This window comes from Mus musculus, chromosome 19 (genome assembly GCF_000001635.26).
Source record: "Mus musculus strain C57BL/6J chromosome 19, GRCm38.p6 C57BL/6J".
NCBI classification, from domain to species: Eukaryota; Metazoa; Chordata; class Mammalia; order Rodentia; family Muridae; genus Mus; species Mus musculus.
The window spans coordinates 47,252,533-47,278,086 of NC_000085.6; the positions used below are offsets into that span (position 1 = coordinate 47,252,533).

The 25,554-nt window shown below is 52.3% G+C and overlaps 2 protein-coding genes and 1 non-coding gene across 7 annotated transcripts in view; 1 reads left to right on the forward strand and 2 right to left on the reverse strand.

Moving 5' to 3' along the window:
- Positions 1-6,909, forward strand: part of Neurl1a (neuralized E3 ubiquitin protein ligase 1A) — an 80,622-nt gene extending 73,713 nt beyond the window's left edge. For both annotated transcript variants that reach the window (NM_021360.4, NM_001163480.1), the window contains exons 4-6: positions 587-1,276; positions 4,180-4,326; positions 4,885-6,909. In NM_021360.4, coding sequence (NP_067335.4) covers positions 587-1,276; positions 4,180-4,326; positions 4,885-5,123 — 1,076 coding nt within the window. In that variant the 3' untranslated portion in view covers positions 5,124-6,909. The remainder of the gene's footprint in view (positions 1-586; positions 1,277-4,179; positions 4,327-4,884) is intronic.
- Positions 6,910-7,641: 732 nt separating this feature from the next.
- The window catches only part of Sh3pxd2a (SH3 and PX domains 2A), a 204,439-nt gene continuing 186,526 nt past the window's right edge, over positions 7,642-25,554 (reverse strand). For 3 of the 4 annotated variants that reach the window (XM_006526669.4, NM_001164717.1, NM_008018.4), the window contains 4 exons: positions 20,652-20,986; positions 19,476-19,525; positions 17,306-17,425; positions 7,642-16,404 (listed from right to left, as the gene is read on the reverse strand). In XM_006526669.4, the coding sequence (XP_006526732.1) occupies positions 14,455-16,404; positions 17,306-17,425; positions 19,476-19,525; positions 20,652-20,986 (2,455 nt within the window). In that variant the 3' untranslated portion in view covers positions 7,642-14,454. Of the gene's footprint in view, positions 16,405-16,653; positions 16,886-17,305; positions 17,426-19,475; positions 19,526-20,651; positions 20,987-25,554 lie in introns of those variants that run through there. The other variant, XM_006526670.4, reaches the window with a different exon arrangement.
- On the reverse strand, positions 20,987-21,057 carry Mir6995 (microRNA 6995). The gene has a single exon (NR_105961.1). It is a non-coding gene; the product is annotated as a microRNA 6995 (primary transcript).

Sequence of the window (25,554 nt, forward strand, 5' to 3'; positions counted from 1 at the left end):
CAAACAAAAGGGTGGACAGTGCCTGAGAACCACCACCCTAGGTTGACCTTTGGCCCCCTTCATGCATGTGCACACATGTGCGCGCACATAGGAACCACTCCATTCTAGGAAGTAGGGAAGTCCTAGGGATTAGAATTTAAGAAACCTTTTTCTTTCGTGAAGGAAGGGGCTGGAGATAGAGGAGATAGAGGAAATCAACCCACCACTGCTAACAACAACATTCTTTGTAAGACTGTAAATCTTGTTGGCACACACTGAGTTCTAGGCTAGGCCAGGACGGAGACTCTTTCTCAGAAAAATTAAACATCCCTCTCAATAGGTTATAAAGTTCTACAAGTTCTGCAGGGTTACCAGAGGCAGTAGAGAGAGGGACTTGCTAGCGGGGGAGCACTTAGAAGCAATTAGATGCCTTTCAGGTTGGTGTCTTCCAGCCGCATGCTTTTGTCTAGAGGGTTAGATTCCCGCGCCACCTTCGCTTCCTGCCTTTGTACCTGAGCAGTAGTATCTTTAGTGCTCTGGTGGCGCTTGCTGCGCGACCCCTGTGGGACGGTGACAGTCGCCCTGTCTCTCGCCCTCCCCGTCGCAGACAGCGAGCTGGTGCTGCCCGACTGCCTGCGGCCGCGCTCCTTCACCGCGCTGCGGCGGCCGTCGCTGCGGTGCGAGGCGGATGAGGCGCGCCTGTCGGTGAGCCTGTGCGACCTCAACGTGCCGGGAGCCGACGGCGACGACGGCGCACCGCCTGCCGGCTGCCCGATCCCGCAGAACTCGCTCAATTCTCAGCACAGCCGCGCGCTGCCGGCGCAGCTCGACGGCGACCTGCGCTTCCACGCGCTTCGCGCCGGCGCGCACGTCCGCATCCTGGACGAGCAGACGGTGGCGCGCCTGGAGCACGGGCGCGACGAGCGCGCGCTCGTCTTCACCAGCCGGCCTGTGCGCGTGGCCGAGACCATCTTCATCAAGGTCACGCGCTCGGGCGGGGGGCGAGCGGGCGCGCTGTCCTTCGGGGTCACCACGTGTGACCCTGGCACGCTGCGGCCCGCCGACCTGCCCTTCAGCCCCGAGGCCCTGGTGGACCGCAAGGAGTTCTGGGCGGTGTGTCGCGTGCCCGGGCCTCTGCACAGCGGCGACATCCTGGGCCTGGTGGTCAACGCGGACGGAGAGCTGCACCTGAGTCACAACGGCGCGGCGGCCGGCATGCAGCTGTGCGTGGATGCCTCGCAGCCCCTCTGGATGCTCTTCAGCCTGCATGGCGCCATCACGCAGGTCCGCATCCTCGGTGAGTTCCGGGTGCCATCCCCCAGTCCATGATGCTCTTTCTAGGCTTAGGTGAGTTCTGGGTAGGGTGGAAGCATCTGGTCCACGGATGTCGGGAAGAGAGGAATGAACTCAGAAGAACCCAAAAGACACACAAATTGGCCAGAGCCTTACACCCCAGAGGTTGTATTAAAGGGGCGAGGGCAGTGAACTTTCTGAGACTTGGTTTCCTCAGGGCTGCTTGTGGCTCTTAGGGAAAATAAGGTTAGCTGGTTGTGGTGGTGCATATCTGTTATCCTAGCGTTTAATAAGCAGAGGCAGGAGGATCTCTGCAAGTTCGAGGCTAACCTGGTCTGCATATTGAGTTTCAGGTCAGCCAGAGCTTCATTTCTGTCTCAAAACAGAAAAACAAACAAACAAACACCTCAAACACCGTATTAGTGTCTTCTTGGGCACCTGCATCAGAGTAGGGGACTCCCTGAGCAGGTGGCCTTCAGGAATTAGATTGCAGTGTTCTAGACCTTTCTTTTTAGGAAGACGCAGTTTGAAAGGATTAGAGGATGTGGGCTTGTATTAAGCCACACTCCGTGGCTTGTTCTATATATAGGATAGGTATCCCTCACTGTGACCAAGCACCTGAGGAGAGGGCAGCCGAAGGGAGGATGGGCTTTGATTGGCAAACCTAGTGAGGGGGCGGAGATGGCCAGAGTGTGAGGGCTAGTCACATTCAGTCATGCGCTGTGGCTGTCCGAGAGGTGTGTCTGCATGTGCTCCATTCTCAGTATTCCCTTTGGCAGTCCTTAGCGTGGGAAATCTGTCCTCGTCATGATGTCAGCCACAGCTAGGGTGGGTTTACCTTGCTGGGCATCTCTCACTAGCCTCACTGTAAACGAAGCTCCGGAGATCCTAATTCTGTAGCTGTAGGATAGGTTCTGGACCTCCGATTCTGTTGTTGTTTGTGTTTGCTTGCCTGATTTATTTGAGACAAGATCTGTCTACATAGCCCTGGCTGTCCTAGAACTCATTCTGTAGACCAGGCCAATTCTGCACGCGCGCACGCGCGCGCGCGCGCACACACACACACACACACACACACACACACACACACACACACGCGCGCGCGCGCGCCTGCAAATCTGAGCTGAAGTTAGTTAGAGAGAATTGGCTGCACTCATTGCTTCTTAGAGAAGGGAAATCACAGAGGCAAAGCCCGCTCCTACATCAGTACCACCTAATAATAGCTAAGTAGCTTTCCAGTAAGGCTTCTGCCATCTAAGGGTGTTTATGAGACTGGAGCAGGAAGGAATTAAAACAAAACAAACACAAGACTTTTTCTGTCCCAAGTACTAAGTGGGTCAAGGTGGATGTTAAGAAATACCACCCAGAACCCAGTGACTATTAATAGCTCCTGAGTTGTTTGGAGAATTGGGCATGTCTGTCAGCCAACAAAATGGTGTTGGGGAATCCTGACCCTAAGGGGAAAAGAAGCCAGGGGCAGCATGTGCAGGGTCACCGTTCCTCTTACAGTAAAGGCTTGGCTTTGTGAAAGTTCCCCATGAGCCAATAAGTAAGGGTCGTTTCCTGTATCCATGTGTACAGAACTCTATGTATTCACTGGTAGAATGAAACTACTTTCACTAAGACAACCAGGTCAGGGTTGCTTTATAGATGTTGTTCGGAAAAATGCTAGCCAGTGCAGTTGGGAAAGAAAAGTAACTTGACATCCGTTTCTGAAAAGATGGTAATTGATTTAAAATATTAATGTAGTAAGAGAAAAACTGTATGAACTGAGCATGCAATCCAACCTGTTTGGGAGGCTTTTGCCTGAGCTGCGGAGCAAGTTCAAAGCCAGCCTAGGCTACTTGGTTTTCAAGGCAAGGTTTCTCTGTATAGCCCTGGCTGTCCTAGAACTCACTCTGTAGATCAGGCTGGCCTCAAACCCATAGATCTGCCTGCCTCTGTCTCCTCTGAGTCCTGGGATAAAAGGTGTGCCTGGTTGTGAGATACTGTTTTAAAAAGTTAAATAAGGTATTGGGACATTGGTCAGTGACTGATAGCTTTCCTAACACAAGTGAAACCTGAGTCTAGTCTTCAGTGTGGAGGGGGAGAAGGAAGGGAGGAGAGGAGAGAGGAAAGACGCACCCTGTGAACATTCGTTGATCATTCTTAGAAATAATAACACTGACATGAGTTACAGCTAACAATGCACCTGCCTGTGTGCAGAACCTTCTCTCAGGGCCCATGGGAAAGTCACAGGCAAGTGACTTCTTGTTCTCAGCGAGCTCGTGGCTCTGCTAGAGAAACAGAGCTGGAGTTTCAGGCCAAGAAGAGGAAGTACTTTAGGCTGTGTGGCTGGGCATGGCGGGTCAATAACCATAGGTAGTGGAGTTTAGGGGAAGCCATGCTTCCCCAGAGACTATGTTTGAGGACAGCCTCAAGAGGCTCCTGGAGCAGTCAGCTCCTTGAGGACAAAGGCTCTGTCCCCAGTCTCATGCGTGCACAATGAGCCCCCAGGAAAGACTGGGAGGAAAACAGGAGGGAGAGAGAGAAGGCAAGGCTGCAAGACCAGAATGTAGGGACCAGGGTGCCTGGGTAGAGAAGGTGGGTGATTCCAAGGCACTGTGGTAGCGAGGGCAGGACTCTGACAAGAGACTGAGGTAGGAGGCATGGGCACGGGGGACTCCATTCTCTGAAGGCCAAAGGTACCTAGGGAAAGTTGGCTTGGAAATTGCGGGTGATATAGAACATGATACTACCTCCTGACCTATAGGTGGGCACAGAGCATGGGTCGGAGTTGAACCAGCCTGTGGGGTCCTGCCTCAGCCTGTGGCTGTCCTCTGGGCAGGTGTTGGAGCTCTCTGTGGGGGCAGGGACTGAAACTTTCTCCTTTAGGCTAATGGCAGTGTGGCCCATCCACTTTCTCAGGCTCCACCATCATGACTGAACGGGGTGGCCCATCTCTCCCCTGCTCACCTGCCTCCACTCCAACCTCACCCAGTGCCCTGGGCATCCGCCTCTCTGACCCCCTGCTCAGCACCTGCGGTTCTGGGCCCCTAGGTGGCTCTGCTGGAGGTGAGTACCAAGGCCCCCGTGGGTGGGTCAATGCGTCTCTCGAAATCCTATAGAGAGGGACGGTTGACAGAGCTCTCCAGATGTGTAGCTGTGGCTTTTTTTTTTTCTTTTTAAAGATTTATTTTAAACTCTGTGTGTGTGTGTGTGTGTGTGTGTGTGTGTGTGTGTGTCTGTGTCTGTGTGTGTGTATGTAAGTATAAATGCTCACGGAGCACAGAAGAGGGTATCTGATCTTCCAGGCGACTTCTTAAAGTGCATGTGGGGGATTCCAAGCGTTAGTGCAGTAGAACCACGCCTGGAAAGAATTAGAAAGTCCTTTCCTCCTTTCCTCTTTTCCTCTTTTCCTCCTTTCCTCTGACTGCTGCTCTGGCTCTGTCTGGGGCTGTGTGGCTACAGCTCCTTCCTTGGGCAGGAAGGTGGGTTGTCAGTGTGGAAAGGTGGCTTTGCGTAGTGGCAGAAGACATGAGCTGGGGTGGGGTGGGGGGGGCTTTTCTCTTGGGAGAAGGCCCCGTGCTGGGCTGGGTCCCATCCCCTTTTGATTGGTGCTCTTGCTCTCAGGGACAGCCCCCAACTCACCTGTGAGCCTGCCCGAGTCACCGGTGACCCCAGGTCTGGGCCAGTGGAGTGATGAATGCACCATTTGCTATGAACACGCAGTGGACACAGTCATCTACACGTGTGGCCACATGTGCCTGTGCTACTCCTGTGGCCTGCGCCTCAAGAAGGCCCTGCACGCCTGCTGCCCCATCTGCCGTCGCCCCATCAAGGACATCATCAAGACCTACCGCAGCTCCTAGCCCACTGCAGAGCCCCACCTGCACGCCCACTTCTGCAGACTGCAGCCCAGCCAGCACCAGCTGAGGGCAAAGCCAACAGGGTCCCTTCCTTCTACAGTTTGCAAACTCTTCCTCCTTTTCCATTAAACGTGGGAAACCAAGGTCCCTGGAGGATTGGGCTGAAAGAGTTTCAGGCAGGGAGATGAGGGCACAAGCAGTGAGGGGAGGAGGGTACCCCATATCTCTCTCCTCTTTACCCAGATTTCTGCATGCTGAGTGGCTGGTTGCCATCCCTCGAGATCTCGGCAGATCTCTAGGTTGTGCAGCCCGGCAGCCCGTGCGGCATCTTGGAGAGAGTTAGCAGACATGTAGCTTCCCCCCCGGCAGCTGGGGAGGAGGCCAGTGGACCTTCTCCCACCCTGGGCAGCTGCAAACTGCATGCCATGTTTCTTTCTCCTTACCCAAGGCAGGGAAACAGACAGGCTGCAGACTACAGGTCCGAGGTCCTTGACCTTGGGCCAACCTGCCATGTTCAGGATCTCCCGTTTGCCATGACTTTCGCCAATCATCTCACTGGTGCCGTTTCCCAGGGTGCCCTTCAGTGTAGGCTGATGTGAGCCTTTCTGTTGTCAGGGTCTCAAAAGAGCAGGTCCACAGCCACACTTAAGGCCTGTCCTCCCTCATCTCAGTGCCAGTCTTGGCCTGGGCTGATTTGCCATTGTGTGCCCAGGAGGGACAGGAACCCTCAGTGGGGTGGGGTCTCCCTGGCCTATGGACAGCCCTTTTCCTTAATTTATTTATTTGCTTTATGGGTTATGTTCCAACCTGGGGTCTCCTGAAATGCTACTGTTGCAGGGTTGCCAGGTGAAGGGAAGCAAGGAGTAGCCACTTGGAATCTATCCCCAATACAAGGCTCATGGCAGTCCTGCTAACCCCGAGGAAGAATTCCAGGCTGGAGGCCTCCCAAGAAGTGGATAAGCCTCTCTTATGTGGGAAGTGCCCACTTCCACCTGTGTGCCCTTCCTCCCTGGATGGGAGCCCTGTTACTGTGGCTGGTTCCAGGACATCCGTCTCTATAGAGACATCAGAAGTTCTGGAAAGTTGTCAACATGTGGGTCAGGGACCAGAATGGAGACGCTTGTTAGAGGAGGGAAGATAGACCCTGAAAGCCAGCCTCTGGTCCTGCTAAGGGGGTGCCCCTTACTTATGGGCTGTGGCCCCTGTATTCCTACCTGCCTTTTTTAGGGTTACTGTGGCGTCTTAGCCTAGGCTTTCCCAGCCTTTCAGTCCTTGGCCCTCATATGGCTGGTTTTATATCCTCAGAGGCGGCTTTTGCCTTGAAAGGCAGGGTCTTGGTCTCTGTCCTGGCCACTGGCCAGTCATGTGGCTCTAGCCACAGCCCTCTGCCCCTAAAACTCCAGCTTCCCCTGGGTAAAAGTTTGGGGGTGGAATACTTTCCGTGTATTTCCTGGGAGTTCTTCTCAGGTGTCTCTGAGGAGGAATGTACTGGGGAGGTGTTGAGAATGGATGCCAGGGTGGGCCTTTGCCTGCACTGGGGAATCTGGGCCACCCTCAGTCTTGCTTCTCCAGTCACTGGCCCTGGTAGATGCCTTCAGGCTGGAGCTGGTAAGTTGCCCCATCTAGCTGGGGCTTATCCTAGAGATGGAGCAAGGTCCTAGTACAGAGCTGTGTGGCTGGAGTTGGGAAAAGAAGCCATTGTCCATTCTGCTAGTTCAGAGGTAGCACTGCCTCCCTTGTGAACTGGGCCACTGTGTTTGTGAATAAAGGTGATTTCGTACCAGCCTGAGGGCTGTGCTGTGCGTCTGGGGGTTGGGGGGGGGGAGCCAGTGTTTGAGCACACCTGAGGGTAGACCCCTAAGCCCCAAAGGCCTGTAACAGAGAAGCTGCCCTCGGAGCATGGCATGGGGCTCACACAGTGGGGTCCACAATACCAGGCGAGCCTTTTAAGTCGAGAAGCTGCTGCAGGCCTTCGGTGGGTGGGAGGGGGAGGTGGGGGAGGGGAGAACAATCAGGAAGGGCACCAAGCAAGGGACAGTACACTCACTCCTGCTATGCTGTTTCCTCTCAGGCTAGAGATCCTGTGAGGTGAGTATCGCCACCTAGAGACTACTAGGAGAATGACAGGCCAACCCTGTGGCTGGGGTCAGAAAGAGGTAGGCTGGGCCCAAGGTTAGAACTGTGCACATTTACCGTGGCCAGGCCTCAGAGACCTGTGGGATGCCTACCTACACCCTTTCCTGGGAGGAGGTTTTGGCCACCCAGTCTTAGCCTGCCTTTGAACTCAGGTCCATGTTTTCCTGCTTACTAGAGACTAACACAACTAGCTAAGGCCCCAGGGTCCAGCTTTGGCTACTCCCAGAAAGCTGCCTGAGTGTGGAAAGCTCCGGTGGGAACTGACCCCCTCCTCCCCCACCCCATCCCACGCTCAGTTCTCGAGTTGGCAGCTGTTTGAGCGAGTGGGGCTTTTGCTAGTCAACTGAATGGATCCTCCGGTGTCAGAGAGAATCGCGTGCTTCTGTTCAGTTAAAAAGGCCAAAAACTTTATTTAGTCTTTAGGGAAATACAAGATGCCTGTAAACACGAACAAAATAGGAAACAAAACAATCCAAATGTTGAAGTCTAGAAGCATGCCAAGACAGGTCATTTCTACAGATCAAAGAGTCCCACCAAAGTGATAAAGGACACCTGGAAAGGGGCAGGTCAAGGGGGCTGGGTCCCTCCCCCGGTGACACTGTGTTTGTGATGAGGCTTATAAAAAAGAATCCACTATTAGAATTATGAGAAACATGGAGATAGGTTAGCACCACCGAGGATCCTGGAGATATGTTAGCACTTGCACGGACCCCCCTACTGCATCCAATGTCCTTGTCTCCGTTCCTCTGCTGAGGTGGGGAGCGGAGGGGAGAAACTGGGGGAAGGGCTCCTGCTGACCACAGTAGGCTGGCCGGGGATGAGTGGACACTAGGAAATCCCTGTGATTTAGGAGTCCCAGTGACATCCACCGGCTCGTTCTCATCACACGGTAGCAGTAGCTGCTCACTTCTGCCTTCCAAGTTACCTTCCAGGCCTCTCAGTAACTGGTAGGGACACCCATGTCCTCTGTTGCAGGAGACAAGTTGTAAATCTAAGGATGGCAACTGTGTACCCTTTGAAGTAAACTCAGAAGCAGTGTGCCTCAGTAGATGCACATGCAGGAGGGTGGTGCACTCGCCTGGCCGGACTGGCAGGCAGGAGGCAGACTCAGCAATCAGAACCGTAGGTTCTATTGGAGCCTTGGGAATAAATGTCCCAATGAGGTCACCTGCCTCCCAGATAGGCCTGGGCTTTAGGGTCTAGTATGGAGGTGTTGGGTCCCTACGGTGTGGCCTATTATGGTCAGTGGTGTCTATTTTGTATGGTTTGACAGGCTAGCTCTGCATGGGACAAAATGCACTGGGCAAAAACTATGGGGAATCCGGGATGGGACTGGGCCCGCAGACCCAAAGATTGGCGTATGACTTGCAGCACCTCTTCCTTAAGACAATGATACTGGAAGCCCGGATGGGGCCCAGTGAACAAGTTTTCTCTGGCTGGACTCTTGGCTGGTGAGAGCAAAAATCCCTGGAAACCTCTCGTTTTCAACCTCCAAGAACTGACTCCTTTCCTGTTCCAAACTCTCTCTCTCTCAGCCTTCCCACACCTACCTAAAAGACATCTCTGGAAGCTTCCACCCCGTGCAAGGACGGTAAGCGCCAGTAACTCCAAACATGCGCACTCCTCTTGCCAACATGCCTCCCACTAGCTTTCCCACATGCCAGACACGTCTGTTTGCACTAACATGACTCTCTCACACTTCCAAAGACACAGCCAACTGTCCAGAATATGATTTGGGAATAAGGCAGGGACCTTCAGCACCGGGGGGTGGGGGGGGTGCGGGGGGGCACTCTAAGGCATTGGAGTGCAATAGGGGAGGGGCACGGACTGTCAAGGTCACTTGAGATTTAGAGAGGGGAGAGGGTGGCACCTGCCAATCCCTTGCAGCCAGGTTGGGATCAAGGCTTTGGAAAGACCCTTTCCTTCAATCTACAAGCACCAATGTACCTACTTTGTGGTCTGGGGACCCAGATGCACAGAACGAAGTGACTAGCAGTGCTAACGTCACTCTCAGCACCGAGCTTAGGAAACATGGGGACATGAGACTATCAGATTGCCCCAAACGGGACTTATCAAAAATCCCAGCCGGTCATGAGGAGCCTTCCACACTCACAGGAAGCGATCTAAGGTTCGCTGTGGAGACGGAAGGCTCGCTGTGGAGACGGGAGGCACTGCTGTGTGGACAGCTGCAGGCCCTACTGTCTCACTCCTCATCTGCCAGCCTGCCTGTCCTTCAGAAACAAACCGTAACCCAGTAGCTCATGAATCCCCGGGGGTCTCATGCCAAGGAGAGGATGGAGGTGGGTGCCCTAATTTAATCACTTCAGCACTTCCATACTCAACAGTATCTTTTCCATGTCTTCATCTTGGTGCCCGGGACAATGGCCTGCCTGGGCTGCTTCTGTTCGCTCTGTTAATACCAGTGTGAAGTTTCCAACTAAATAATAAAATAATTACAAAAAAATTTTTAAAGACACATTGCACTCTCCAGCCAGAATCGTGTGAATGACACACATGTTGTCAGAAGCTGCGCGTCCCTTGGGACCTGCCCAATGCCAAGGACTAGTTCAATGGAGACTGCCTGCCCGGTACTCATTCTCTCTAACCCCATGCTATTCAAGTGGAGAATTACCACCAGTCTCTTTCTTCTTACACACACATATGCACTCATGAACTTCCCATGCTCGTGGAAATGACCACACACACACACACACACACACACACACACACACACACACATTCTCAGCCCTCAAAAAAGCGAGGGAATCTTAATTGGTTAGTGATGTGGACTGTTGTCTTTCCAGAGAGCTGCATGGGTATTCCAATTACGGCTATGCAGCCATATCTATTCCAAGGGAGAGACCCAAAAAGGGGCCCGGTCCCTCTTCCTATCTGTATAGAAATTCACACAAGATGGGTCAGAGCAGCAGGCCTACAGTACTATATAAACGGGACATACCAGCAAGGCCGTGCTTGCTATCCTTGGGGAGCCGAGTTCTGGAACTTGCTCCTCGCCCCCAAGAAGCCATCTTTTCCTGCCTCTTTTCCTTGCTGCATGAGAAAGGATGCTCGTGTGCACCTGCCTCAGGAGTTCCTGTTATTAGAGACAGGCTCATGCCTTTTGCCCAAGTCACTGAGATGAATGGGTGGCCAGGACTCAGCTCCAGGCCTACTGCAGGCCTGTAGGAACTGGCTCTCACTGGGTAAGTGGGGCTTACAGCACGCACCCTCCAGATGAGTTTGCTTATGGCCAGGATTCCTGCCCACAAGCTGAACTGAGGTTTTACAGTTTTAGAAAGACTCAAGCACACATCCAAAGCTTCATAGCCCACACACATCAGGAGGCTGGGGCGAGGGGGCTGCCGGTCTCTATGAGCAGCTGACTGCAAAACAGGAGAACGGGAGTGGATGTTCTCATTCTGCTCTGGGGACCGGCCCAGGAGGTCAAGAGCACCATGCCACATCCTTCTAGGTGGACAACACTGATGGGCTGTCCTCGGGTGGCTACCTCCCACAACTCCTCCCATTTTCTGCAGACAGACTCAACAGGGTCTCCACTGTCCCAAATCCCTCTTGGTAATATTGCACTTTTCCTGTCTCAGATTGTTTTCGTTTTCCATTGAGAATGCAAAGTCTTTAGAGGGAACAGGGGGCTCGAGTAGCCTGAAAAAAAATTATATATTAGTCAAACCCAGGAAAAGTCGGGGTGATTTCACCTGGTCCCCACCCCTTCCTAAAAAACAGAACACTACAACTTAAATAACTCTACATCTATTCTGCAAGTACTAGTCATATGAAAATAACATTTGACTGAAATTCCCTTGTCTTTTTTCCTTAGATGATAGACGCCGTAACATGCCTTGCAGGGGAAGCGAAGGGTATAAATGCCAGTAAAATACTCTCTAACATCTCAAAGTGCCTACGAGGGCGCTATATAATGCCTTCGTCCATTAGGAGTGAGAAAGAGGAACCCTTGGGGCCAGGCTTGGGGTAGAGAGTGAGGCCTTTGCAGACAGAACCCTAGTTGTGAAGGGAGCCTGGGGGGAGCAAACAGGAACCTGCTGCTGATGGACACCCCACTACCAGCTTCCTCCTGCTCCCCGACTGTGAGAGCACAGAGGAGCCAGGCAGTGTAGCCAGGCCAGCTACTGGCAAAGGATACGGTTTGAAGACTTTTCCCTCCACCCCTGTGATACAAGAAAAGGGTCTTTAAACTGAAAGAAAACAGAGCACCAGATGATGCGTCTTCGGGCATTATATAAACCTCAATAATGACCTCAGAAGGGCTCATTCTGATTAAAGTTGCAGTATACAGCAATACAATGTCATTTCACATTTTCAATCATAACAAATGGAAAACTAGGTTTGGACGTTTCTGAGATTCCACTTTTTTTCCTTTTAGTTCGATCTGGTTTTCCTCTAGGTGGGTCAGAGCCCCAGGCCCTTCCCTCAGCTGCTGTGGTCTGTCCAATATCACAAAGCAGCTCATTAGCTCTAAGGAAAAGCCCTCTCGCCTGGGGAGGGCTAGGATTCAGGGACACATCGCCTGGCATCTCTCGACCATGTCTGGGAAGGCCTGGTATGCACCCTTCTTGTTTCAAGTATTCTTTGTGCTGGCAGGGTTTGTGCTGTGCCCTGATGGGTTTGGTGGTGAGGGACCTTGGCTATGACTCCTTGCCCAAGTCTACATCCTGACACTAGGTGGCGACGTTCCCCACTTTTCCCAGATGCCTGAGCAACTCCCAGCCATCCCTGGGGCTGGATGTTACAATGTAAACACAATGACCACACAATAAACTAGAGGGGCAGGGGAGGAACACAGTACTAATGCAGTGCAGGAACCTGCCATTAGTTTGACAATTTGGGGAAAGTCATTTCCTGTCCTTGGGCTAAAGTAACAGGAATGGATAGTATGGAGTGACCTCTAAGGTCCCCCACCCTCCCTGTCCCACTTTTAAGGATCTATGATTTCAGGACACGGGGGATTGTGAGAGAATCTTTGGGATGTGGCAAGGACAGGGGAGGTGGGGAAGGCTGGCTCTGGGGATCCTGGTGGTCCAGTCCAACTGAGATGCTCTGTGCCTGGCAGCCAGGCGGGCGCACTAATGGAGCTGGCTCAATGCAGACATCTGAGGAGTGAGGCTGTGGCCCCTCCCCCTGGCAGACGGCTACGTCGAAGGTCCTCTCACCTGACAGCCACTCTACTTTAAATTTTATTTTAAATAGTCATAAATTACTTTTTTCCTCTTTTAATAAATACGTGCTGTTTTAAAATGAGAAGTGTATATGCTGCATCTTTAAGTAATGCACTTCGCTCTCCAGGTTGCTTTCCATTCCACCTTAAAGTGCATTAATGAAGAAATAATGAACCACTTCTTTATCATTATTGTTCAAATAAGTACAAATAATATCATGAAGACACTATACCACTATCATTAGTACTGCAATCTAGCAGATTAACTCAACAACCCCACTCTATTTAATACTGTCCAGCAGAAGAAAATTAACTAATTTCAATTTTAAACAAACTCATGAACACAGAAAAGGAAAATAGAACAATGTCACCACCACGGGCTTTTGACAGAGGAGGCTAGTGGGTTGCATCCACCTGTGGGAGAAACATGGCTTGGGGATCCAGGAGGTTAGGGTTGGGAGCTGAAGGCAGACCTGCCTGGGAGGTGGGGTGAGGGGCGCTCTTCCTCCCATGTCTGTTGGAACCAGCAGCCCTTGGTCAGAGGAGATGCTGGCAGCTCAGCCACAGGCTGTGAGACAGGATCTGTCCCAAGTCAAAGGCACGTATGGCATCCACTCCTGGCATGAGGGGAGTCCTGGAAGGACACTGCGGGCTTCTTTCCGGAGGGTCCCCTCTGAAATGTCAACCACTGACTCACGACCCAAAGCAGACAGAGGACTGTTTCCACTCCACTCTCTTTTGCTTCTCTGTTCCCCGGGGGGTGCTGCCCCTCAGGAAGATAGGGTTGGCTCCTGGCTTCAAAGTCCTCCATCTTCTTGGGTACCTTGCCAGCAGGCTAAGGGCACAGTGTCTGCTCTGGGCTGACCCAGCCAGGGTCCCTTCTGCCCAGGTTGGAGAAAGTGGGCAGAAGTAGGCAGATTAGCCACCCAGCAGGCTGCCCTCTTTCCCTCTTGGGCAGGAACCTGAACACTTTGTTTCACCGAGCCGGGGACTTGGCTTTACCCAGTTCCAAACTCCCTGCTAAGGTGCCATGCTTGGGCACTGTGTACACAGTGGAAACCTAAACAAACAATCTGGTTTATGGAAAGGCAAAAGACATTAAACCAAAACCCAAATAAAACATCCCTCCATGAATTCAACGGAAACCCCACCCACCACTACCCGTCTCCTATGTGAGGCTGAGCCCCTCGGGCCCCCAAACAACTTCTAAAATAAACCCCAAACCAAACGCTTGATATATAAACCTCCAACCGATAACCATTTCCCAAACATGCAGAAGGAATTGCCTACCCGGAAATCCTCGAGCAATCTCTAGATTAGGAGGAGACTCGCATCCTCTCGGCCAACTCCCACACTGTCCTCCACGTGCCCCGAGGAGGGCAACTCTCCTTGCCAGGCCAAGCCAGCACAGCAAGAGGAGACAGTCCTTGTTGGCACCTGGGAACTCTTTTAACTACCAAACATAGGCTGTGGCCTGGCCCCAGAAAGGGCTGAGCTCTTTGGAGACGCTGCCAAAGCCCAGAGCTGGTAGTTCTCCAGAAACCCATCAGTGGTCGGTGGTGGACTAGAGACCAATACAATCTCCAACACATCACAAGGGCAATGCAAGAATGACTTCCAGAGGCAAGAAGCCAGCCACTGAAGTGGCTGAGCAGGGCAGGACCCAGGACACCTCATGACATCTTTTCCAGATCTGCAGCAAGGCACGATTAGGCTTTTCCCACATGGCCTGTGCTAAATGACATATGGTCCATCCGCATGCAACGTGCAATGCGGGGATCCCGGGCCCAGGGCATTCCTGCTCTTCCCTTTCTCCTAAGTGTGCATGCCCATCACACCCTCCCTTCCAGCTGGAGGGTGTATTGGGGGGTCACATGTTCTGCAGGGTTCAATGTTGTCATCCCCCTCCCCCCCTCCCATCTTGTCCATCCCCGTGTCTGGCGTGCCGCAGCTCATCCAGTGGCAGCCAAGGCAGCACGTTGAGTCTGGAAGGACCCTGTGCTATTAGTTCTTCTTCTCAAGGTAGTTGGAGGGTACCCAGCCCTTGAAGGGCTTCACCTCATCCAGGATCTGGCAGTACCACCAGCCATTGGGGTTCTTCTCCAGCACCTCCATGGACACCCCCTCCTGGAAGCCAGCCGTCTCTTCGTCCCCCTCATAGTCTGCAATCGAGATGTACACATCCTTGAGGTTGTTGTGGATAAACTGGGACTTCTCTATGGGCTTGGGACGCACGGGGGAGACAGGGATGCCTTTGCGCTGGGTAGGCAGCAGGGGCGATTCTGAGCCCTGGCTGGCAGCCCGCTCGGCCAGGCGGCCCTTGGCCTCAGCGGCTGCTGACCGTGCGGTGCTAAAGGAGGAGTTCCTGCGGACACCTCTGAGGCTGTCGGTGGCCGTTAGCGACTCGTTCCTCCGAAGGGCACAGGACAGGTTGTTGTCCTTGGGTGGCGGAGACACAAACACAGATTGGGGCCTGACGGCCACTTGCCGGACCCCGTTCCTCATCTTCACCGCTACGGTGCCCGAGGTCTTGCCGAAGCCCCCGGGAGGCTTCGAGGGGATGGGTGGGGTGGCCCTCTTGCTCTGGTTCACAGTGTTGAGCGCCTGCACACGCTTCTCAATCTTTTCCAGGCTGTCTGACTTGCCCTCGTTCTGCGAGCTCTTTCCTGTGTCTCCCTCTTTGCTAGCTGTGTCAGGTTGCTGGTTCTCCTCGGCCACCAAGTAGTGGGAAGGAGCCCAGCCCTCCAGCTCCCCAAACCTCACGTACCACCACCCACTTTCCGCCTTCTCCAGCACGTGCACCTCGGCGCCTTCGGGGAAGCTGATCTCCGAGTCCTGGACCTTCTGATAGGCGCTGCACGTCACGTAGGTGGCGCCTTGCCCTTCCCATTCCTTTTTGGGGACACACGGGGGAGTGGTGGCCGTGAGAGGGATGATGTCCGCAGAACCTCGCCTGGATCCCTCAGAAGCCATCTGTGGAGGCAGCTCTGAGTCCTCACTCCTAGAGCCCTTGAGGCCCCCCCGGAGCTGGCCTGTGGGCCTCAGCTGGCGCCGTAAGGAACTAATATCCATCTTCTCCTGGCTTTGAGACTCCGCTCGGTTCAGGACTGGCTTTGGTCTCACGGATGGCTTGGCTCGGGCGCAGGAGGCCAGCCCGGCCTTCACATCAGGATCTTTCTTGGTCCCAACCTTAGGGGTGTCACGGATACCTGCATCTGAGGCAGAACGTGGTTTCAGGTCACCATTGTTCTTGGACAAGGAGGACGAGGATGAGGAGGAGGAACAGGTGGTGCTGATGGTGACAGAGGAGGAGAAGGAGATGTTGGACTGGTTTTTCCCCAGTTCTGCCTGGGCATTCTTCTCTGCTTTGAGCTTTAGGAGTGATGAGGATTTGGGGGAATCTGATTTAGGGGAGTTTTTCACGGCAAGGGACAAAGAGGAGCTCCCAGGGGAGTCACTGTCCCCAGAGGAGCCTCTGGCAGACAGGGTGTCTTCTGTGTATGGCCTGAAGCCCTCATTCTCATAGATGGTCTCCTCTTCCAGGGCCACGTCCTCAGAAGACTCACCCACCTTGAAATGGGCCCGTTGCAGGGAAGAGGCAGGCGAGATCCTTCGGGGCTGGGCGGGATGCTTGTCACCTGAACCTCTGTCCCCTGAAGGCTCTTCATTCATCTCGGGCTCTGAGTCAAAGCCAAAGGCAGGGACGTCATACTCGGGTTCCTCGTATTTAACCTTCAGTGGGGAGCCCTGGCTCTCACAGGCACCCACAGGATTCTCCTCGGCCTCCTTAGGCTTGCTGGGGGGCGCAGGTGGCGGCACCTTGGGCCGCGTCAGAGTGCTGGTTCGGCGGCTGAGGTTGGGTTTCTTGCGCTTGTCAATGTATGAGGCTGGGGCCCAGCCCTCCTTCTCCCCGATCTGCACGTACCACCAACCACCCGAGTTCTTGTCGATGACCTGGGGGGTAGAGGGCAGGCCAGTGAGTTGCAGGGTTGTCAGGGTCCCTATGATACCCTAGCCGATTTTATAGACACAGCAAACTGAGCCCTTCAATAAGTGTCCCAAGACCTTACAGTGGTCAGTGGAATGCTAGCTTCAAACCCTGGTCTTGGGTGTGAGGCTTCCATTCTCTTGGTTTCCTCTATAGACCTCCATGACAATCCCCCAAGACCACCACATTGTCCCTAGCTCCTTATAAAAACCAACCTCGGAAGGATCCATATGTATAAAGACCCAGTGGTCTACTGTTCCTGTCCTCCACCGGTGCCCACTGTCCCTTCAAAGGGTCTCTCAGGTGAAAAAGAGAAAAGGCAGACAAATATAACTGAGGTGCAAGCCTGAGCAGCTCATCCCCACAGAACATCCTCCAAGTGGCCACAAAAACCTCATTAGGCAAGAGATTTCTTGGGTTAGTAGACAAGGCTGATCTCCACGTGCATATGTATATGTGTGTGTGTGTGTGTGTGTGTGTGTGTGTACAAGCATGTATGGTTGCATGTGTTGTGTTGCATGCATGTGTGTGCATGTGCGTGCATGTACTCATGTGTGTGCGTGTGTGTTATCCCCTCCAAAATAAAACATTTCTGATGAAGCAAACTGCTCTGTCATCTTTCTGTCCCTCATCAGCACTTCACTTCGAGGCTCTCTGTGCTCAGGAGATGTCATTGTGGGACAAGCAAGTGAGTGAGGGACAGAAACTCAAGTTGTGGGCTTTAGCCCTGGTGTGGCCCTGACTAGGCAAGTACTCATGGCCGGGCAGCTCATTTCTGTTACCTGCCCTGATTGACCCCCAGAAGCCTTGCCAAGAAGACATATTATAAAATATGAAACACAGGTCCTTGGTCTGAAGGAGGCTCACCTCTGCCTTCTGTCCGCCTCGAAAGCTGATCCCGTCAGAAATGCAGGACTGGAATTCAGCAATGGTGTAGTATTCTACCTCAACAGAAGGGGGCTCTGGCGGCTTTGGCAGCTGGAACCCCTAAAGCAGAAACAATCAGAATCTATCACTTATGCTCCAGGCCTTACCCGCAGGAGGTGGCACCCAGGGCTCACATAACACTAGTTCGAGATCTCAATAGTTTCCTCCCAAGGTAGAAAGTTAAAGGCAGAAGAATAATTCTAACAAAGCGAGGACACCACCATTTCATAAATCTACAGGGTGGATCCTAAACCAAGTGGGCAGCTGCTACAGAAGAGGGTGAGAGAGCCAACTGTCCCAGGACAGTAACGTAGAAGTATAGGGGACAGCTAGATGGGGGAGGAGTCTGTGGGAGGGGGTCAGCACGTTGGTACCCTGAACAGAATGCCATTTCAGCAGACAGGCAGATTTACCCCAGGGCTCTTATGAGCCTTCCTGATGCTGGCACACAGCTTTTCTCCTAGTGCCTTTCCAGGACACTTAGAACTGACCTATTATCTGTGAACCCCATTTTGTGTTTTTAGAACAGCCATCCGCTGTGCACCTACTGGGCGCTGCTCTGCGGCAGCCTGTATAAGCCACACGGACAGCCAGCCTGGTGGGCTGTAACCACAACAGGTCGTACTCGGGAAGCTGAGCTGTTTGGATCACTCTGAGTAAGGATGGGAGAAAGACGGTTTAGGGGTGGGCACATGTGACTCAGTCACCTTTCCCTGCCCGTGTGCTTACTGACGTACAGCCACACGTGGAAGCTGGCACAGCTGGCCGCACTTCATCCCCTCCTGGACCATGACAGGGTGGGATTCAGCCGAGTCTAACTAGAACCAGCATCCCTGCCTCGGCGAGCTAGCATTTGTTAAGTGTGGAAGGAATGACTCTGTTCTTGCCAAAGTCAAGTCTGCCTGAAAATAATTAGCTGGGGCTCAAAGAAAGGGGAGAGATGGAGAATTTATTGTTCAGTTGCAAAAACTCAGAGGAGAGAGAAAGGGAGAGAGAGAGAGAGAGAGAGAGAGAGAGAGAGATTGATTTTGCTGGGATGAGGTCACAAAATACTCATGGCTAGAGGCCACATCTTCTGATATATGGAGGGTCCCAACTCCCATGGATGGGCAAATGCCACTGGAGTAACATTCAGCCAGGCATGACTTAGGGATTCGTCCCATGTAGAGTACCAGATAACACCACCTAACATCCAGGAGTTCACATAGGAAAGGAAAACCTGGCTTCTGGTCCTAAATATGTACTACAGCATCCTGTCTTCACAGCAGACCTAGGAGGTGGCCATACTCTTCTTCCCTATCAGAGAAGGAAACTGAGAACTTTGGAGGGTGGGTGACTTACAAAGGGTCTTTCTTTGTTCCTACATTAGAAATGGGCTCTATACCAGGCTCCGGCATTCCTTCCGAGGATGCTACAGATGGTACCTCCAAGACCTGGTGCATGCTAAGCAAGCACTCTACTACTGAGCTATATCCTAGCTCGAAAGCTTGTCTTCCAACTGCACCACACTGCCCTCTGCCCTACTCCCCTATCCCGAAACAGGTCTCTGTTCCAGGACTCTCAGCTTGTCACCAACATTGCTGTCCCCCAAGCTCCCTGCCTGAGAGTGTGGTTACCAGTCACCCACTCATGAGACAGGGACTTCAGCAGTGTCAGCCCTCCACGAGCCAGGTCTGGCAAGTCACTCTCCTTCCTGATGGGTAAGTACTAGTCTACTCTGTATCCTCTAGGCTGTGGAGCCTACCACATTCACTGGGCAATCCTCAGAAAGCTGTAAGGCTTCTGAGCTAATGTGGCCAGAAGCCCCACTTCAAGGCCCTGGCAATGCCCCACTGGACACTCTTGCTGGCCAGTCTAAATGTTTATGTCTGCCAGTGTAGTGGCTGGGATGGATTTATTTAGCCTCGGAGTGCAGTGCTTTTCTGATTATAAACTGTCTAGCTATGCTCTAGGAAGTCCTGGGATCTGCAGGCTTCTGCCTCTGTCCCCTACAAAGACGAAAACCCCAATAGGACCCTACAAACCCCTGGGTCACAGGCTCTGCTTCAAAAGCAGCAGTGAAGGATCTGGGAGTAATCCCAGAAAAGGAATGGAGAGACAGTCCACATACCAGGCTGGATTCTCTGCGCGGGGGAGGTCTTGTCCTCAGATTTGGGGAGCCTGAAAGAAGAGCCGCAGCTTTAAGAATCCTAGTGGGCAGCAGCACCTACACCCGCCTTCCCTGGGTGGGATCCACTCACATCCTTGAAACTTGATGCTGTGGTCCCATAGTCATGAAAGACCCTGTGTTCTAAGTCACCAGGAATGAGGAGACCTTTAAGCCACTCTAGGGGTGGAAGGATCCACACCCCCCCCCGCAAAATGATATGTACATCAATCTACAGATACTGCAGGGAGTTTTCAAGGTAAAGGCTGTATGGACTTATCAACTTTTCAGTAGAAGCAGGAACCACATCTATTTTTTTTTTGCTCACTAGTCCTAAGTCCTCTGAAGGGAGCACAAGGCAAGAGACAAAAGTCCTCCCTGATAAAGATTTTTCCAAGCACCAGAGAGCTAACAATAAAATTAAGAGATAAATATTTAAAAAAAAAAAAAAAAAACCCTAACCAAACCACAAAACCCAAAACAGCATTCCCCCTGATTGTTGGCAAAACAGAAACTGCCCCACGCCCCCTAATACCAAAGGTGCTGCTAGGCCGCAGGTGTGTTTGGAGGCACGGGCACACAGGCTTTAGTAATAGGCTGTGTCTGCAGGTGGGGGATGGGCACATGTGCCACAGTGGTAGGAAGGTAGCTCTCTCCTTTCACCTGCGCGTTGAGTCCCAGGACCAGCTCAGATCAGGCACCTTTGAACATCAGGCCTTCATGCCACCCTCTTCCACATCTTACGTTCCGCAGGGCGAGCCTGCACAGAGGACCACAGACTTGGAGCTCATGGGTTTATAAAATCAGCTATATGCCAATCACCTAGGTAAGATGCCACTTCCTGCTCTTGGGGATCTGTCCCTCTGTTAAGAGCCATCCCTGGTTCTTTCTTAGGGAGAGGGAGGCCAGCAGCCTGCTCCCTCCTGCAGTATATCTTCAGAGCTGCAGCGCGCGGGGGACACAGCCTCTCTCTGGGGCCTCTTCAGCTCTTGTGACCATCAAAGGCATGTGGACAGAACCCAGACTGTCAGTCAGGGTGGAAAAGTCACGAAGGTCCTGGGTAGCCCCTTGGATTCCCCTCACCCATGCCTACCCACTCTGTAGCTCTTTGGGAGAAACTGGGGGCCTTCAAGTGCTTACTGATCTGGGCCCTCTGAGGGGCGATCCTGGCCACAGCTGGGGAGCCCTGGGCTAGCTTGGATGTGGTCCTCTCGGGAATGGCCAAGGCGCTGCCATTGGAGGCGTTGCAGAGGATCGGTAAGCTGATCTCTTTCTTGGTGATGGGGGCCTCGGATCCCTCGCCTTCAGCCGGAGCCTCCTTATCCCCAGATGCCTTCTTGTTGAGAAGGTTGCTGATCTCCATAATGTTCCCTATGATCTCCACCGGACCCGCCAGGTTCTTCTTCCGGGTCGGCAGGTCATCCTTGGCCTTCTTCAGGTAGGACGCTGGTGCCCAACCCTCTTTGCCGAGGTACCTGTGAGAGGAAGGGGACACACCATCATTAAAGCCCTCATTTCTGGTTTCCCCCTTCTACTCCCAGGTCTGTCTCCATCTGAGCCCGCCTAGCCGAGCCTTCTCTGGAAGGCTCTGCTAGAGGTTTGGCCGGTCTGTTGTTGCCGAGGAAACCAGAGCTGGGGGGGGTCAGATGCTGGAAACAGAGCGACTGCTCTCAGACAGATGCAGGATCCTAACACTAGGGTTCTTGTAAATGTTGTTCTGCCCAATAGGTAGCCCTGGTGATGGCCCAAGGGTAGCTCTAGAGAAAAGAAGTTACGAGTGGATGCCGTATGTCCAGTCACATCCCTATAGAAGCAGAAGTGTGACCTGAGAGGAAAGGGGCAAGCGTGGGTGAGAATCCTCGATGCGCTGTCTTGCCCAACTTTCTTCTGTAGGATGCAGCTGCTAAAACGGATCCAGAGGGTCAGACCCAGAAGGCTGTATGATGGTTCAGCATGGTGGCACATGCCTAAAATCCCAGCAGTCAGAAGGCTGAGGCAGGAGGAATGGAAGTTATAGGCCAGATCTGGAAACCAAGTACTTTGGGATTGGATTTGAGGCCCTCAAAATAGAAGGAGGTTCGTGCCTGGCATGGTAAACCCGCTCGTAGGCCCAGAGGGGACCTATGATTGTTGTCTTGCTGAGTCCGTGGTTCTCAGCCTTCCTAATGCTGCAACCCTTTAGTACAGTTCCTCATGTTGTGCTGACCCCCAACCATAAAGTTATTTCTGTTGCGACCTCATAACTGGAATTCTGATACTGTTATGACTTATCTGAAATCTCTGTGTCTTTGATGGTCTTAGGTGACCCCTGTTGAAAGGATCATTTGATCCCCAAAGAGTTGAACCCACAAATCGAGAACCGCTGTGCTAAACGGACAAGGCTGTCGAGCTTCCCTCTTAATATCTATTTTTATAGGCATACATTGGTGCTACCCTCAACCTCGGACCAGAAAAACTTCTCTCTGTGGTGGTCAGCACGTAGTGCGGAGACTGGTTGTAACCTTCTTAATGCTAAGAATAATTGACTACTGACTGTTGTGCCGCAAACAGGATATCTGTGTCACCCTGTTCCACAAAAGGCTCTCAGGGAACATCATGAAACAGGGGGTGGAGAGACTGTAAGAGCCAGAGGGGGGAGGTACGCCAGGAAATGCTGTTTTCTGGACGTGACAAGGCTACCGCACTACCCATGAACTCACAGTGGCTGGTTACCTGTATAAGATCAGGACAATGAGACCAATAAACATTATAGCACTAATTGAACCCAGCGGGAGGGAGAGGACATGAAGGGAAGAAGGGGAAGTGTTGAGGGTAACTGAAGAGAGGAGAGAGGGAGAGCTGGGTTGGGTAGGGTCAAATATAGTGTTTACATGTACAAAGGTGTCAAAGATTTTTTTCTTTTTTCTTGAGACAGGGTTTCTCTGCATAGCCCTGGCTGTCCTGGAACTCACTTTGTAGACCAGGCTGGCCTCGAACTCAGAATTCCACCTGCCTCTGCCTCCCAAGTCCTGGGATTAAAGGCATGTGTCACCATGCCCGGCGGTGTTAAAGATTAAAAAAAAAAAAGAAGAAATTCTATTTTTTTAATTTGAAGCTCTAGGTCGGCCTGGGCTAAAGAGTATGCCTCTATCTCAATAAAGAAGAGAGGCAGGGTTTACGCCTTAGCACCGCACAAGCAAGCAGAGGCACACACCTGTGACCCCAGCACTCTGGAGGTGGAGGCAGGGATCAGAAGTTCAGGGCCATGGTCAGCCACAAGGGCTAGTCTGGATAGAAGAGACCTTGTGTCAAAACAAAGCAACATTAAAAAAATAAATAAAGAGTGGGGTGGGAGGGGTGGCCATGGCCTAATGGGGGAGGGTCTGGGTGCTGCTAGACAGACAGCAGACAGGTCAAGTTCACAGGGTGAGTCCACACATGTAACCTTTTAATGCTGTGGCTTAAAAAAAATTTATTTGAAAAAAAGTATTTGATAGGTGAGTTGAGGACAATTAGGAAAAACCGGGTAAGATCAACATACAATAAGAAGATGGAACAAAGAAAGAGCCAGGCACGGTGGCTTATGCCCATACTCACTAGTTGGGAGGCTGAGGCAGGAGGATTGCCTTAAGTCACACCAGCTTAGGTTACACAGGGAGTACCAGGCCAAATGGGACTATATACAAGACTTTTTTTTTTTAAAGTCATATTTATATAATCTTAAAAAAAACCATTTATTTATTTATTTATTTTATGCATATGAGTACACCACCATTGCTCTCTTTTGACACACCAGAAGAGGGCACCAGACTCCATTACAGATGGTTGTGAGTCACCATGTGGTTGCTGGCAATTGAACTCGGGACCTCTGGAAGAGCAGTCGGTGCTCTTAACTGCTGAGCCATCTCTCCAGCCCCATATTGATATAATCTTGTGGGTTGAAAAAGCCTTTTTGTCTGTGTAGCCCTGGCTGTCCTGGAACTTGCTCTGTAGAGCAGGCTGGCCTCGAACTCACAGAGATTTACCTGCCTCTGCCTCTGCCTCTGGTTAAGTTTTGATGATTCCTTGATGTTTAAAACAACTTCCCTCTCTTCCTCCACATGGTATCAAGCCTTCACCCAAATCGGCAGGGAGCTTGCTTCTGGGCCTAGCACTGGCTGGCCAGTGCTTCTGACTCTAGGTCGCAATGTCCCCATTTGCTCTCTGGGACACAGCTGGCTCTTTAGAAATGGCTCTCACAGACCAGATGCCTGACAACCCCTTTTTCTACTGCCCTTTCCAATGTGACCTTGATCTTGGCCTTGTGTCAGGTAGGAGAAAGGCAACAGAGAGGTCCAGACAGGAGGTGGCTCCTCAGAGCCATGTCACTGGGAGGTACACACAGGTGTGCACAGCTTACATGTTCCTTGGAAGGCAGACATCACTGAACTGAGGCTGGCTCCTGGATGTGATGGGCAGAACTTGAAGCATAGAATGTCAAGGGTGGAGAGAAGCAATGAGAATGATCTTTCTGTGGCAGTAGCTAAGACTCAGAAAGGCAAGGCAGTTGTCAGAGGGCCTGAGGGAGAGTGTGCCACACCAGGCCCAGAGCCTGGGGTTCTTGAAGCTCTGAAAAAGACCTTGCTGGTATCTTGTCATGTGACAGTGGCAGAGGAATTGGGTAGGGACTATAGGGTAATAGTCAGGTGCACATAGGGCCCAGGGTGTCCCATTCCACAGCCCTCTGTGTTTCACATGCTGTATCGATAAAGCTATGTCTCGGGCTTTGTGTTACAGAATACAACAGGCAGAGCGACGCAGGCATCAGGGGTGGCTCTGTGTCTGGGCACAACTTCCTCACAGCTGTTCCTCAGCTCTGTAGTAGGACTGGCTCCAGAGAGAAGCAGGCCGCAGAGGGAATGTGTAGGAGTGTGTGTGTGTGTGTGTGTGTGTGTGTGTGTGTGTGTGTGTGTGTGTGTGTCTAAGGCTGGGGGAGGAAAAGAAAGACAGGAAATGAGGATCAACACACAGCTTGGAATGTTGGGAAATAGCAGTGTTTTAAGGAGGTATCTGGCAGGCTTCTTAAGGTAGAACGGGATCACCAGGGTCCTTTACAACTGAAGTCCCCACTGGCTAAAAAGGACCAAGCTAGAGGGACAGTAGCTGACTAGAAGTAGCCCAAATTGACACTATTCGTTATCTTAAAACAAACACACAGACAGACAGACAGACAGACAGACAGACAGACAACCCTAAAATATAAAAGGCAGCTGTGGTGATCACTCCTAGGCAAACACACGCAGACCACCAGCTGGCTGCAAGATCTATCTGCAGGCCTTTCCACATGAGGCTTGGGGGCTGATGGAACTGCAGTTGGTTCCAGCTTTCACTGCTTAGAGAACACAGAAGACCAGGGGGTAGCTGCTTTGGATAACACATGTGTAAGTACACAGTCCCGTGCCACATGACAGGTTAGAAAGGGACATGTCAGTCCTCCAGACTGACAGGCACCAGGGTGAGGGTGATGGGGGCATCAGTTCACACTAAGGCTCAGTTACCTGCGCCCTCCCTTGCAGCACAGACTAACTTTAAGACCATCTGACTCTGCTGTGCTTTTAGCCACTGCTGCATGAGAACTCACACTGATGGATCACAGGGTGTTATGGCGCTGGCCTGTGGAAAGGGACCACGGTGAATCTGAGGCAGCTGTCCCCGTAGCTCACACAGGGGACTGTTTCTGTTAGCTGGGTTGCAAGCAGAGGAGAGAGGAGCTGAGCAGATTCTCTACGGCTGGATTGCTCCAAAGGAACTTTCTGACCACAAATCCACTCTAAGGCAGGTCCAGGGTTGGTAACGGCAGAATGAGACCCACAGACTTTCACTTGCAACACTACTCTAGACACACGCCCAAATGGATCTCTCGGCTGAGAAGAGTGACAAGGCTCCGGGAAAGACACAGAGAAGAAGAGACCTCACTTGGAGCCCAGCCTTGAGTCCAGCCCTGTAGATACAATGGCCCTACACCCACCAGGAACACGGATACCAGAGGTCTGTGTCCGGAGCCTTGACTGCAGGAAAGAAAACT